The sequence below is a fragment of the Tyto alba genome, unplaced genomic scaffold (assembly GCF_018691265.1).
Source record: "Tyto alba isolate M040663 unplaced genomic scaffold, T.alba_DEE_v4.0 Super-Scaffold_18, whole genome shotgun sequence".
Taxonomy (NCBI): domain Eukaryota; kingdom Metazoa; phylum Chordata; class Aves; order Strigiformes; family Tytonidae; genus Tyto; species Tyto alba.
In genome coordinates this window covers 19,291,131-19,304,081 of record NW_024881280.1, presented here as the reverse complement: position 1 = coordinate 19,304,081, position 12,951 = coordinate 19,291,131, and the positions used below count along the sequence as shown (strand labels likewise).

The following is a 12,951-nucleotide window of genomic DNA, read 5'->3' as shown; positions in this document are numbered from 1 at the left end:
AGGTCTGGACATTATTTTGGCTCCTAAGCTTATGCAGCCCAGGCATTATTCCCTCTCCACGATGGTTTGCACCACTTCAAAGACGACAGCCCCTGAGAACCCAGTTTGTGGAGAGGAACCTAAGTTTTCCACTCAGAGGTTTAACCAGTGTCACCCTGTGGGATTAACAAGACAAAAGATCATCTTGAAGATTTGTTGTCTAGTCAAAACCAGTCTTTAATTTCAGAAGGCATTTCTTCATCAACTTTGTAGCAGCAGCTAAGGTAGCAGAATTTAAATGGAGTGTCTCAGTCCCACCAAACTGACTGGTTGCCAGCAGAAACCAAACCTGATGTCTGCCTTCCAGTGTGCTCTGCCAGGATGCGAAACCAATCCAGAAGTGACTGGGCATCAGCTACAATACTACAATAAGATCATCGTTTGTTTATTTTTAAACTAAAAAATGGTTGAGAAACATATATTTTCCCCTTATTAAGGCAGAAATTAAACTCTGATGACAGGATTCAGAAAAAAATCCCCTCAATAGAAAATTTCTCATGACCATTGAATTAGCTTATGAAAATTTCCACGGGCGGATGCCGTTCCTGATGACACAGCAGCCCCTCTCCGTTGGAGCACCCATGCAGTAGGCAAAAAACAGGGGAAATTCCCAGAGGAGCCCAGGTCTGACCTTGTCAGTGAGACACAGAATGGGTCGGTGACTTGGGATCCTGACTCGATTTGGGTTCAAAGCTCACACTGGTGAAACCCGAGCGTAACAGCTTTTGCAAAGGTTGAGTTTGACGAACGGTTAAGAATAGGAACGGGAAGTTTCTGTGACCGTACTGGTGTAGTGCCAGGGGCCCTTCGGTATACCCGCCTGTGGGGTGGCGTGAAAATCTAAAGTCATGACAGACTCTGATCAGCCAGGTACAAATCTCCACAGTGCCCACTGAGCTACCTTTAAAAATAGCTATCTTGAGGGGGAAAAAAAAAAATCACCAAGGGTTTTGGGTTTTTTTTTTGTGGTTGTTTTCGGTGGGAGAGCGCTCGCTCCCGGCTGTGTCCCCCTCAGGCTGCGGCATCACCGGGCAGCTCGTTCCCCGCCACGGCACCACCCCCGGGGCGGTGACTGCGTCCCCCCCCCGGCACCCCGGCACCTTGTCGCGGCGCTGCGGCCGCCGCCCGCCGCCGCCCCGGGGCTCCGCGCTGCCCCGGGCCGCTCCCGCCCTCCGCTGCGCTCGATGGCTCCGGGCCCGATTGCACAGCCCTGAGCGACGGCGGCGGCGCCCGCCCCGCTCCCCGCTCCCCTCCCCGCGCTGGCGGGCGGCAGCGGCGGCGGCCCCGACACAGGCCCCCGCCGCCCCCCCGCGCCGGAGGAGGGCGGGCGGGCCGGCCGAGCCGCGGAGCGGAGCGGGAGCCTTGCGGCGGGCCGAACCGCGCCGCGCTGTGCCGCGCCGGCCAGGTACCGCGGGCGGGCAGGCGGGGAGGGGCGGAGGGCGCCGGTCCTGCCCCCGCAGCCGCCGGGGCTGGCGGGGAGCGGGCGTTCGGCGGGGTGAGGAAAGCGGCGCGGGAAGCCCCGGCGGCCGCCGCGGGCGAGGCCCGGAGCGGGATACGGAGCTGCCCGAGGGGGCAGGGCGGGGTTGGCCCCGGCGGGGCGTTAGTGTTAACACACACACAGACACACACACACACACACACACACACACCGCCGCCACCGGGCGGGAGAGGATGCCCGGGCTCGGGGCGGGGAAGGCGGGTAAGAAGGGCCGGGGGGAGCCGGGGAGCTCGCTGAGGGGCTGGGGCTGCCCGAGGCCTGCGCCTGAAAAGTGCTCGGTCACCCTCGGAGCCGCCCGGGTGGGTGGGGGCGGCAGCCGAGCCGGCTCTAAAGCCGCCGGCCGGGAGGCTCCCGGGCTCCCTCAGCCCGTCCCGTCCCGTCCCGTCCCGTCTCACCCCCCTGAGGGGAGCGGAGAAAGTTCTCCTCGTCGTGACGGCGAGGCCAGCCGGCCACACGCGTGGTGCTGTCCGAGTGTCGCCACGCCACGCCGCTCGGATGTCACGGGGAGGGGCGGGAGGACGACCCTGCCCCCGGGTTTGGGGTGAGCGGTAGCGGGGTGCGCGGCGGGCGAGGGTGGGGGCTTGCCCGGTGCGGGCCCGCACAGAGCCTAAGGCTGCAGGGATGGATTAGACATTCACTTACAGCGAGGCTGCGTGGTTTTAGAGTCTGTTTTTAGTGGTCTTTTTTTATAAAACTTGATAGTTAAGAATATTTCGGGGGAAGGGTAGGGAGTATTGGACATTCTGGTATGCAGAAATGTTGTTACTGCAGCTTTTGCAGTTTGAATTCCTGGCTGTCCCGACAGGGCAGTGAGTAAGCCTGTGCCGTATAACTGGTAAAAACTTTGCACAGAGATGTAAAACCTGTGAAGTTTCATTAGCAATGGCAGTTTGGAATGAGAGAAAGAGTAACAGACATCGTAAGTTTAATTAAGAGTAAAGTTTATTGAGATATGAGTGAAAAGGTGATAAGAGGAGGGTAGATAAAGTTGAGTTCGGCTTTGCGCTTCCATAAACAACATTTGATTTTTTTTTTTTTTTATTCATTATTGGTAATGTTACTTTAAGTTTGGGTTTTGATTTAGTAAGATTAAGTGTTAATAGTTGCGCCAATGAATTGTACCGAACTATTATTTTAGTCTCATGTGCCAGAAATATTTTCCCTGACTTCAGAAATAGTCAAGGTATAGTGTGTGTTTTGGTGTTTTGCTACATGATACATAATACTCTCAATTCCTGTATGAAATAACAGTTGATACCCAAAAGAGAGATTACTTCTGGTTGTGTGCTAAATGAAGGCTGGGTTTCTTTTCCTTTTCCTGGTGGTTTGACACAGTGAAAAGGACGTGGGGGGAAGGAGGAAGCCAACTTAATGTTACACTATGTCTAGCAATATACCGAAAACTTGTGCTTGCTTCTTGAACAGAGGATTGGTTTTACTGTCAGTAAAATGTCTGAGTTACTGACTAGTTCATGATGTTGTATCCCAACATGTCAAAAACTTTGTTAATCAATGCAGGATGATCTTCTATTTTAAAATTAAGACCATCCTAATGAGGCAGGGGGTTAGAAACACCTTCTCACAAAAACATTATCAGACTGTGGGATGTTTGTTATATTCAGTTTTTACCATTGCAGTTTCTAGTCTTTAAGGAAGCAGAGCCTTAAAAAAGATTTGAAGTATGTCTGCATCTACTTTGCAAACCAAAAAAGCATGAAATCTCGATGCAGTTACATTTTTTGAGCTGTTGTGGAGTTTTCTTTGGGGAACAGCTGTCTAAAATATCTAGAGAATCAACCATTGCAGTGAGGTGTGTCAGTGATTTATGCCTGGATAGTGGTCTCTGATCTACCAAACAAGTCTCCTGCAGAATCTGCAACTGTGAGGGTTTCTACTGCTGCTGAATTTCTGTGCTGGTGTGTTTCAGTGCAGTTGAAGTCTAGTCCTAGCTATATGATTTTCAGGAAAAATAAGTATACTTTTCCAGGATTTCAGGATATATTCAGCAAAAATTTCCTGTCGTTTAATTTAATGCTAAGCTAGACTGGATTCAGAGTTTACCTTAATGGAAAATTGGTAGCAAAAATAAACATGCATTTTGGATTATCCATATGCATATATATCACTCACTCTAAGTCAATTTAACATTTTAACAAATAATTTAATTTCTCCAAACTTCTGTCACTGTGACAAATAAACCCCTGTCAGTATACTCAGCTTGATATATTTTGTCTATATTGGATAAAAAATATTGGCTAGAATATTGTCAGGAATAAAGCTATGTTCGGACAGATAGTGAAATTATTGTTAGGATTTAGGTGGGTGTTTATACTTCTGTGGGTTTTATGCACTTGCCTTGCTATCACACCAGCTTTCAAACTTGCAGAGAAATAAAATCAAAGCATTCTATGCATTTTTATTCGGACTGAAGCCAATTATTGCTTTTTGAAGTTTAGCTAGTCAGATTTTGGGGAAAAAAGTAATCTTTTAAACTCAGTTTGTCAGAATCAGACTTGCAGTTATGATACTGTTTTCTAACTAGTAGAAGCATTGGTTAATTATTTATATGCAGTTTGCCAGGTTGCCTGTAAATAAAATAATGTTCAGAGGTCCCTGTAATGGAGCTGAGGTTTTTTTTTTCACTTAAACTTTCAGAAATTAACCTAACTAAAATTCAAGAGTTGTGAGTGCTGGGAGGGACAGAAGAGTGTGCCAGCTGTGCCTGCTGGGGAGCTCAGGAAATGGGTGGTTTCTGTTTCTCAATAACTGAATGTAGTGGTTTCTTGGTTTCCTGGAGTAGTTCTTCTCATGTGAAGATAAAGATTAAAGTGATGATAAGAATCATGGAAGCAAACTATATGTACTTTTTAACATGATGAACGAATGTCTTCCAAAATTTGAGTTTTTAGATATGTCTTGGATGCTTTGCATTTCTAAAACAGCTATCGGTTTTCCCAGCGGGTTTTTTTTCAGGGTATTTTTTCTCTAGTTATGTTGTGCTTTGTCCTCAAAACTTCACAGAAATTATTCAACATTCCTAGAAGACATTGTCTTGTCATTTCTTTCACACTTCAGCAAATGTATATTGTGTTGCAGTTCTTATCAATGTCACTGTTATGTATGAGGGTTGTGGGTGGTCACATTCTTTGTGTGAATATTTTTAAAACCAGCAAGCCCAGAGTAAGGATTCTGATAGATTTCACTTAGATCTTTGTTGCCTTTAAGCTTTTTTGCCTTTTCAGATACAAGGTGATTCTTCTAAAACTTGGAAATCAGTAACATTTGATAAGCTTTTTGCTAGGAAAACCAGTCATTTGGAACAGTTCCTGTGGGAGTAAACAAGTACTTTGTATGAGCATCATTGTTCACAAAACATCAAAATACAGCCCTTTTGTTTTGCAACACAGATGAAAGTAGCTGGGAAACTAACAAGAATTCTGTTTGGGCTGCACGATATTTGTTCCTTGGCACAGTGTGAAATGCTGTGTGAACGCAGCAAGACCTGCATAGAAGGTGCAGTATATGATGATGAACTTGGATTGCATCTTTAACAAGTACCTGCATAAATGCTACCAAATTTACGGTGGGGCAAATTGCTTCATCCAGAACACTGTTAAGCAGAGAGCCTGAAGGAAAGGGGTCTTGTTTCAACATCTATGATTTCAGAATCACATTTCTAAGCTGGATAACCGCATACAAAAATAAAACGTTAAGTGGAAGTTGTCCTAGTCTGAAATCTTCAGCAGGAATTAGAGGAAATGGTTGTGTAATAATCTGTTAGTTTTTGTTGGTCGTAGTCAAACAGATTCTTAATTGTGTTTTACCATGTGGGACAAGCATGTGGTGCAAGTGTGTACGTATTTTTATTTTAAAAGGCAGGTGGCTTGATTTGTTAGTGGAACAGAATTCCTTCATGACACAGAATATACAATAAAACATATGAGTGCTCAGCTGCAAAATTTACTATCTGATGCATTTTTCACATGCTAGTGCACTTAAAATCTGATATTAATAGTTACAGTTCTGCTTGATTTAAAAGTCTTAAAATTTTGGACCGTGGCCTGGTATTGTTTTTCCATGTGCTTTGGGTTGTGGTGCTGTGATGACTTTCTCCTCTGGCCTGTTGTAGCAAACTGCCGTTGAACATCACTGTTAGTCCCATCTCCTCCATGCTTGGCTTCAAATTTCCCCACTGCTGACCAATGTAATATAACACTGCAAAATACCTGGCATTCTTATGGCAGTATATTCATTTTGGATGAAAACCCATCCAGTCTATTTGATGCCAAGGAGTAATTTGGTTCAAATTGATGGGACTGATCACTGATAAATTCAAGCATGTGTGTGTATTCATGGAAAGACTGGGCTCTGGTTTCATAACCTCTTCATAGTCCTCCTCATCAAGGCTTTAATCAATTCAACATATCAATGCTTCTGCTAAAGAAAGTCTTCAGGGGAGTTAACGTCCTCTTCTTCTTTCTTTTTTTTTTTTTTTTTCTCTTTTTTTTTTGTATTATTTTTTCCCCCTCCTTCTCTTGGTGTCTTGGTGCTGAAATGCCCTAAATTTGCTTGTATGTTTTATTTGAAACTACATACAAGAAAGCAGTGAAAGGGCACATGAAACTTAGCTGCTTTTTTTTTTTTTTCAGATGAATGAGGGGCCAAGAATGATTAGCACTGCTGAACATAAAATGTGTACAGAGAGGTCAGTGTTATGTCAGGACCAGCAGTTACCTGCCGTTGCTTTGTGGCTCTGCAGAGCAAAAAATTTAAGGCTTCTGTATATAGAGATAGGCACAAGTTGGCTGAATGCTTGAGGATCCTGACACACAAAGGATATTGGAATGCTGATGTACTTATGCTGATGCTTTTTTTTAGCTTTGCCTTCTCTCACTGAAGATTTTGAGGCAGACTTCACTTCTGTGTGTTAGTTGGTAATAGTCTATAGCAAGCAATAAGAAAACAAAGGCTGCCCTGTCTTTCGAGTAATAATACCTTTCTCTGACTGTTGAATATTTCCACTTCAGTATATTTCTAGTGTCTAAACTCCAAGCTCGAGCTGGAATTTTAGTTCTTTTTTATTTTTTATCAATTTATTAAGATTATTTTATGTGTGCTATAAATTCTAGCTAGATTACAGCTGAAGATAATTTAATCCTTTGTTACCTGGGCAACCAGGTCTGGGGTTTGATGTTGATGGGAGTTTGATCCTGCACTTTTTGCCTTCTGCCTCCTTAAGCTTGCCGACTAGCATAAGCAATACGCTCTAACTACTGGCTTTTGGTCTACATTTCAGCCATTAGTAGCTGAATTTGGCTGGTGCTCTAAGGTGGTTTTTCAGCCCAGCTGGCAAAAAGAGCATCATACTTGGGTTCTCTTGTCAGAAGTAAGCCCGAGGGAGCTGGGCAGGAGTTCTGTTTGTGTTTCAGAGACGCTCTAAACAGGTATGTGCAAGGGCAGAACATGGGCTGGAGCATTGATCCTCTTGCCATGCAGTCAGCTCAGATGCATGGGTAACGATTATCCCATTAAACTTTTAAAACAGTGCTGCAGGAGTAACATTGATCTGAACTGTTAAAGACTAGAACTAAATGTGTTAGTCTGGAAGGTTTTCTCTTAAATGTGTTGGTTCACTTGTTAGATAGACAATAATAAATCTTGCTTTCTGAGGAAAAAACCACGAATTTGAAGTCAGTTAAAATACCACTGCGGTGCGGTGAAGGACAACGTGAAGCTAAAGAATGTGCTTCAGCTCTGTTTTGCAGCAGTGTGATGGTTATGGCATTGATTCTGTAGTCAGCCCAATGGCAGCTGTTATGAAACACTGGTAATTATTACTAGTCATTTTTAAATCTTACTCATTATTATCACTATTACTCATTACTCATTTTGTACTATTACTGGGAATGAGTAATAGTGATAATTTCTTAGAAGAATAATGTCCTTTTTATTTCTCTGCTAGACTAGTCTTTGGTACAGAATTGAATCCACAGGTTTATTATCTTCATGCTTTATATCAGATTTAATGCAGGATTATTTATACACTAGAGAAATTTTAAAAATGTAAATAATTACGATAAGTTAAACAGCACTGTATTTTCTTCACTACATAGTAGATGTAAAGGACCTAGATTCTCATCTAGGTTGTATGCCAGATCCTCATCAGAGTATCATGCTCAGAGAGCTGAGGTTGATCTGATTTCTGTTTGAGCAGCACTTGTTCCTGGCAAGGAGAGACAAACTGCTGGAATGAGACATCAAATGTGAGAAATTGTAAAAGAAAATAAATTTGTAACTACATACTTAATCTGTGTGGTAGTTTCCATTACTTGTACTGATCTTCCTTGAAATAATGAGTCATAATTTAAAGGCTTAATCCTTTTAGTGAGAGATCAGTTAGGACTCTGCTTTATTACAGATTACTTTTTTTTTCCTTTATGCAGAGACAAAATATGCCATGGGGTGGAGGAAAGGGGAAAAGTAAAATTCATTAAGTTGCCACTACTGCTCATAGCTTTTCGTTTGTTGTATACTAATTTTTGTCTTAGACTTCCATGTAGAAGAAATAGAAGTCTATGGACGGCTTCCCTCAGCTTTTAGCATGAGATTACTTATCTCAGGACAAACTTGCTAGATGTAATAGATCTATTTGGGTTTTTTTGGCTCTGCTTTGACTTTATCATGGCTGATCTGTTGGGTCTCATATTTTTAAAGCTAGTTGCTAAAGGCAGCTGTTCAGGTTGGTTTTACCTTGGTTCAGTCACCTTTTTTTTTTTTTTTTAAAGAAGACTATAAGTCCCTTTTTTCTCTGTTGTTTGTCAGGAACTTTAGGAACTCAACTGCTATTGCCTTTTAATGCTTGATGCGCCCTATGTTCCTTTCAATTTACACGGCAGCATTCCATCTAGTGCTTGTTCTGAGAGCTTCTCTGAGCTCTTTTCTGATCAGTCTTGAACAATCCTACTTGCCAAATTGGCAGTTGGCAAATGAAAACTTTTTTCATCAGTAATAAGTAGGAACCACTTCTGCCTTGTCCAATAAATCTTTGTGACAATTTTGTAGCATAGTATAAATGTAGAATAAACTTAGCTCATAGGATAAAAGAGGGATTTTTTGATTGAGCTGCTCTTTTAGCACTGATGTAGCACTGGTAAATCTTGTAATTATTTCAGTCATCTAAAGACAAAACCAAAACGACGGTGCACCATGCTAGCTAGAAAATTAAGATTTTTTTTTTTATCAGTTAAGTATGCCTTTTCTTTTTATTGATGGCATAGCATGTGTTTCAGTCAATTAAATTTCACGTGTATTTTTCCAGTTTTCTTTTTCAGATTGAGAATGACCAAAATTATAACACCAGGGGAAAGGGGCTATCAAAATAATTCAACATTTTTAAACACTGGGTTTCATGTAAATATAGATGCATCTTTACATGCGTAGGTTGTACTTGCATTGATTTACTAGTGTGTGGTGATGTCCAAAAACTGTAATACTTGCAATGGCTGGCATAACAGTCTCTCATCGTGCTTGCCGAGCCCACCACATGCCTATGCCATGCCTCTGATTAGAACAGAGTTGCACCCACATCCGGGTGTGTTTAGGTTTGATGTTTTCTTCTGCACTTAGAAGTTGCCTGGTAATATCTTGTATACATAACAAGGACATATTTAATATTAATCAGATGCAGCTCGTCCTCACATTCTGTGCCTGTGTTCTGTTTTGCATAGCCTTGTAAGCCCCATGCCTTTTGCCCTGTTCTCCAGTCTGACTGCAATACCAATATGCTGCAGTAAAAACTTGATGCCCTACATTCTCGCCTTACTTCTCACAAGCTTGTATGCCTATGCCCTTTTTTTTATTATTGCTTTTGAAGCTTCATAATTACTGCAGGTGTGCAGGCTTACAGCTCATTAAAGGGTGTCTCAGTAAGTGTTTGGTATAAGCTTTCTGAATAGGGTGGAGAGTATACTGCTTTGTACGTAGCTTCATGGAACCAAGGTTTGCTTGTGGACCAGAACTGGAAAGATCAGGTCTGTGATTTTTTTGCTGCATGGGCAGTTCTCAGTTTCTACAAAACTAAATCTTGCATAATAAACAATCAACTTCTGTAATTCAGAACTGGTAGTTTTTCCTTTGAGAAATTACAGTGTTTCTAGCCATGTTAGCAGGTGTTTATTATAATAAAGATCAGCAACTACATCATAACATTTTTATTTTTTAATTTAGACTAAAAAAAAAAAAAAAGAGACTATTTTTGCAAATGTGTGCTTATACAGTAGAAGTGTCTCATTTAGAAACAAGTTACAATAATAACTTCAGGTGGTGTTGCTTAGGGCTTTGTCCAGCCGAATCTTAAAACCCCTGAGGGTGAAGGTTCAGCAATGTCTCAGCACCTGTCCCAGTGGTTGATAATCCTTACAGTGCAAATCTTTTTTCTTCTATCAAGTTGAAACTTTCCTTGTTTTAGTTTATGACACTTCTTGTATTATTCCCTCCCACACACCTTAGTAAAGATCCTGTCTTCATCTTCTTGGTAACCTTCCCTTGTGAAGGCTGTTACTAGGTCCCCTCAAGCCTTCTCATCACCAGGCTGAACACTGCTTCACCAGGCTGAAAGAAGATTAGATTACTTTGAAATCTGTGTGTTTTTAACTTCAGTCTTTTAAAGACTGACTGAAAAGTGATTACTTTTAAGGTAGCGTGCAACCTGTATTTCATGCCCTGCCAGACGAAGTTCAGGTTGAATGAGGTTTAAGATGAAGTAGTTTCGTCCATTGATTCTAATATTAAAATTATATCTGGGAGCTAGGAGAACGGATTGATAATCCTCGTGGCTTGTTGTATCCATAGTATTGCAGATGAATTCTTCAGAACAGTTGAGTCACCTTTGCCAGCTCTGCTGGTTGCTGATTTTTGACATGAATGCTGTCACATTGTTTATGACTTCATGATAAAGATATGGTTATTTATGATAGCATTCTAGACTAATATCATGAATATATTGCATCTGTGCTTTTTTAGATGTAGATCTTATGAAGACACTGGAATAATTTTTCTAGAAATTTATTTATTATGCTGTTCGAGCTTACATTTTTGGTTTCAAATTAAACTGAGTTAACAAAGCAGAAATAAGAGAGGTGATTTCAGTAGTCAAAGGAATCAAATTGTACGGTGAGTATGGTGGGTCTGCCCAATTTCAATGTAATACATAAAAAGCTAATAATATTTATGGAGCTCCCGTTTAGTGCCTTTTTGGTGAGCTATCACTTATTAAAAATTGGCAATATTGCAAGACTTTGGAATTCTTGTTTTCTGTAGAACAGACACTTGTATCTCGTGTGCTTTCCTAAAGTTGACCTTTGTGTTAATTATTTTTCTAGAAAATAAAGTTCTTGTTATCCTTTATCCAAGAACCTGGAGCAGCAGAGAGACAGTTTTTACCATGAGGATAAATTATCTGCTAGGTAAGTTAAATGCCAACATCTGGCAACAGTCTGTGATCTCTTCAGCTATGAATTGTAATCCTCAGATGGGTATGTAAGCTGAATCAGTTGCTGTGGTAGTAGGTAATTTAGAGATAGTAGACATTGGGACAGGCCGTGGGTGAGGAAAAAAGGAGTGTTTATGGCCTGTACATGTAATTTCCATGCTAAGCAGTGATGAAACTCTACCTAAATATATAATCCTGCTTTTTTTTGTGTGTTGCAAAAAGTGTGATGATAAAGTCTGTGAGTGTTCTAGGAGTGAGGTAACTGGTAAATTGTGAATGTCTATATACCTAGGCAGATAAAATATATATCGATATAATGAGCCATGTGTGTTTATCTCTGCTTGTTGTTTTATAGTGTGGTGCCTTGTCAAGGTGTCCGGTATTTCAAGTAAATTTGAAGTGACAGTTCATTATAGTAAATTAGATGCGACTAATTTCCTTTGTGAGTAAATTTTACATAAGAATGTGTAGAAAGTAGTAAAGGTAGCCTTCTGTTGTGCATTTGATGACAACCTGAATACTGAATTATTTACCATTGCTTTGTATTGCCCACTTACTGTTTGTTGGATCATTTTACACTATAATATTGTTTCTGCATAGGAAAAAATATGTGTTCAGCAGTCTCAGTGACCTCTGGAAAGGTTGATTTGTTTGAGAGTTTAAAATATGATTGACATTTTACCAGAATCTCCTTGATTATTTTTGTTTGCAAAGCCTACAGAATGTTATGTTTGTATTTTGAGGCTATATGGCATTTAAATAGCAGGAGAAAAAAAAATCGTCTTGAGAAGTATTTTTCATCTTGGTTTGCTTCTAGTTATGCTTATTGACAATGTGGAAATTCCAAAAATTGTCCAAAACACATTAGTAAAGCATAACTTCTTTTGAACTTTGAGTTTTTGCAACATTCTTTTTTTAGGTTTGGGTGGTTGTTTTTTTTTTTTTTAAAAGGCAGCATTAGAGGTTTGTTCAGCAATTAAGTTCTGCTTTTTCTTTATGCCCTGCTTGGCATTGAGAATATATAAAGTGTTGGATTAGTATGTTAGCATTTATGCTTGTGAATATAATTAACAGCACTTTGTTAGGTGTAGGTTTCTGCCATTGCTGCACTAAGTCCTAGATAGAAAAAGTCATTATGTTTGGGACTGCTTGGTCATTACTTTCAGGTGTATGCATGACCAGGTACTAGAAAACCTCACTTCATGTAAACCAAAATGAAAGAAAAATAGTAGTTCACTGAGAACCCTTCTGATATATTCTGAAGTATTTTTAACTTTAATTGGCATATTACATCAGTACCACTATCTCATTTTCAAAAAACTAAGTATTACTAAAGCCGCCTAAATAAAACTACTGTGTGGTTTTGTTTTGTTTGCTTGTTTTTGTTTTTTTGTTTTTTGATTTTAAGTTCTCCTGTGAAAATTTACTTTTGATAAGCTAAACATGAATATAATATGATTGCTGACTCTAATAATTTTTTTTTACTTTTTCTGTTTAGGTGTTCAAACTTCTGATGCAGTCGCCAGATACTAATGAAGAGGAAGACCTGACTGATTAACACAGTTTTAGTAATTTCTTGTGTTTGTATTTATTATTATTATTTTGTTTTGTTTTGTGGTGATTGAGGAGAGATTTGAGGAAAATTTAAAGGAATGGAGTTAGCTCACAGTTTACTACTTAATGAAGAAGCATATAACCAGCTTGGTGAATTTCAAAAAGGAGAGTTCATTTTTGAATGGTTACGGTTTTTGGAAAAACTTCTACCAGTGACCAGCAGAGTAAGTATAATGAGACTTGAGAAGAAAAACACATTATAGACCTATTTCTCTCTTTCTTTTTTGTTATTTTGTGTAAAAACAAAGAGCAGTATTCAATTTCATTTGCTTCATGTCTTTTATGTACACACAATGAAAGTATGTGCAGT

General features: G+C 40.5%; 1 protein-coding gene across 9 annotated transcripts in view; it reads left to right on the top strand.

Annotated features, from left to right (window-relative positions):
- The first annotated feature begins 1,335 nt into the window (after positions 1-1,335).
- The window catches only part of HEATR5A (HEAT repeat containing 5A), a 66,713-nt gene continuing 55,097 nt past the window's right edge, over positions 1,336-12,951 (top strand). For 7 of the 9 annotated variants that reach the window (XM_042790561.1, XM_042790560.1, XM_042790559.1 and 4 more), the window contains exons 1-3: positions 1,336-1,444; positions 10,918-11,001; positions 12,526-12,805. In XM_042790561.1, the coding sequence (XP_042646495.1) occupies positions 12,680-12,805 (126 nt within the window). In that variant the 5' untranslated portion in view covers positions 1,336-1,444; positions 10,918-11,001; positions 12,526-12,679. Of the gene's footprint in view, positions 1,445-6,954; positions 6,982-10,917; positions 11,002-11,382; positions 11,470-12,525; positions 12,806-12,951 lie in introns of those variants that run through there. The other 2 variants (XM_042790555.1, XM_042790556.1) reach the window with 2 other exon arrangements.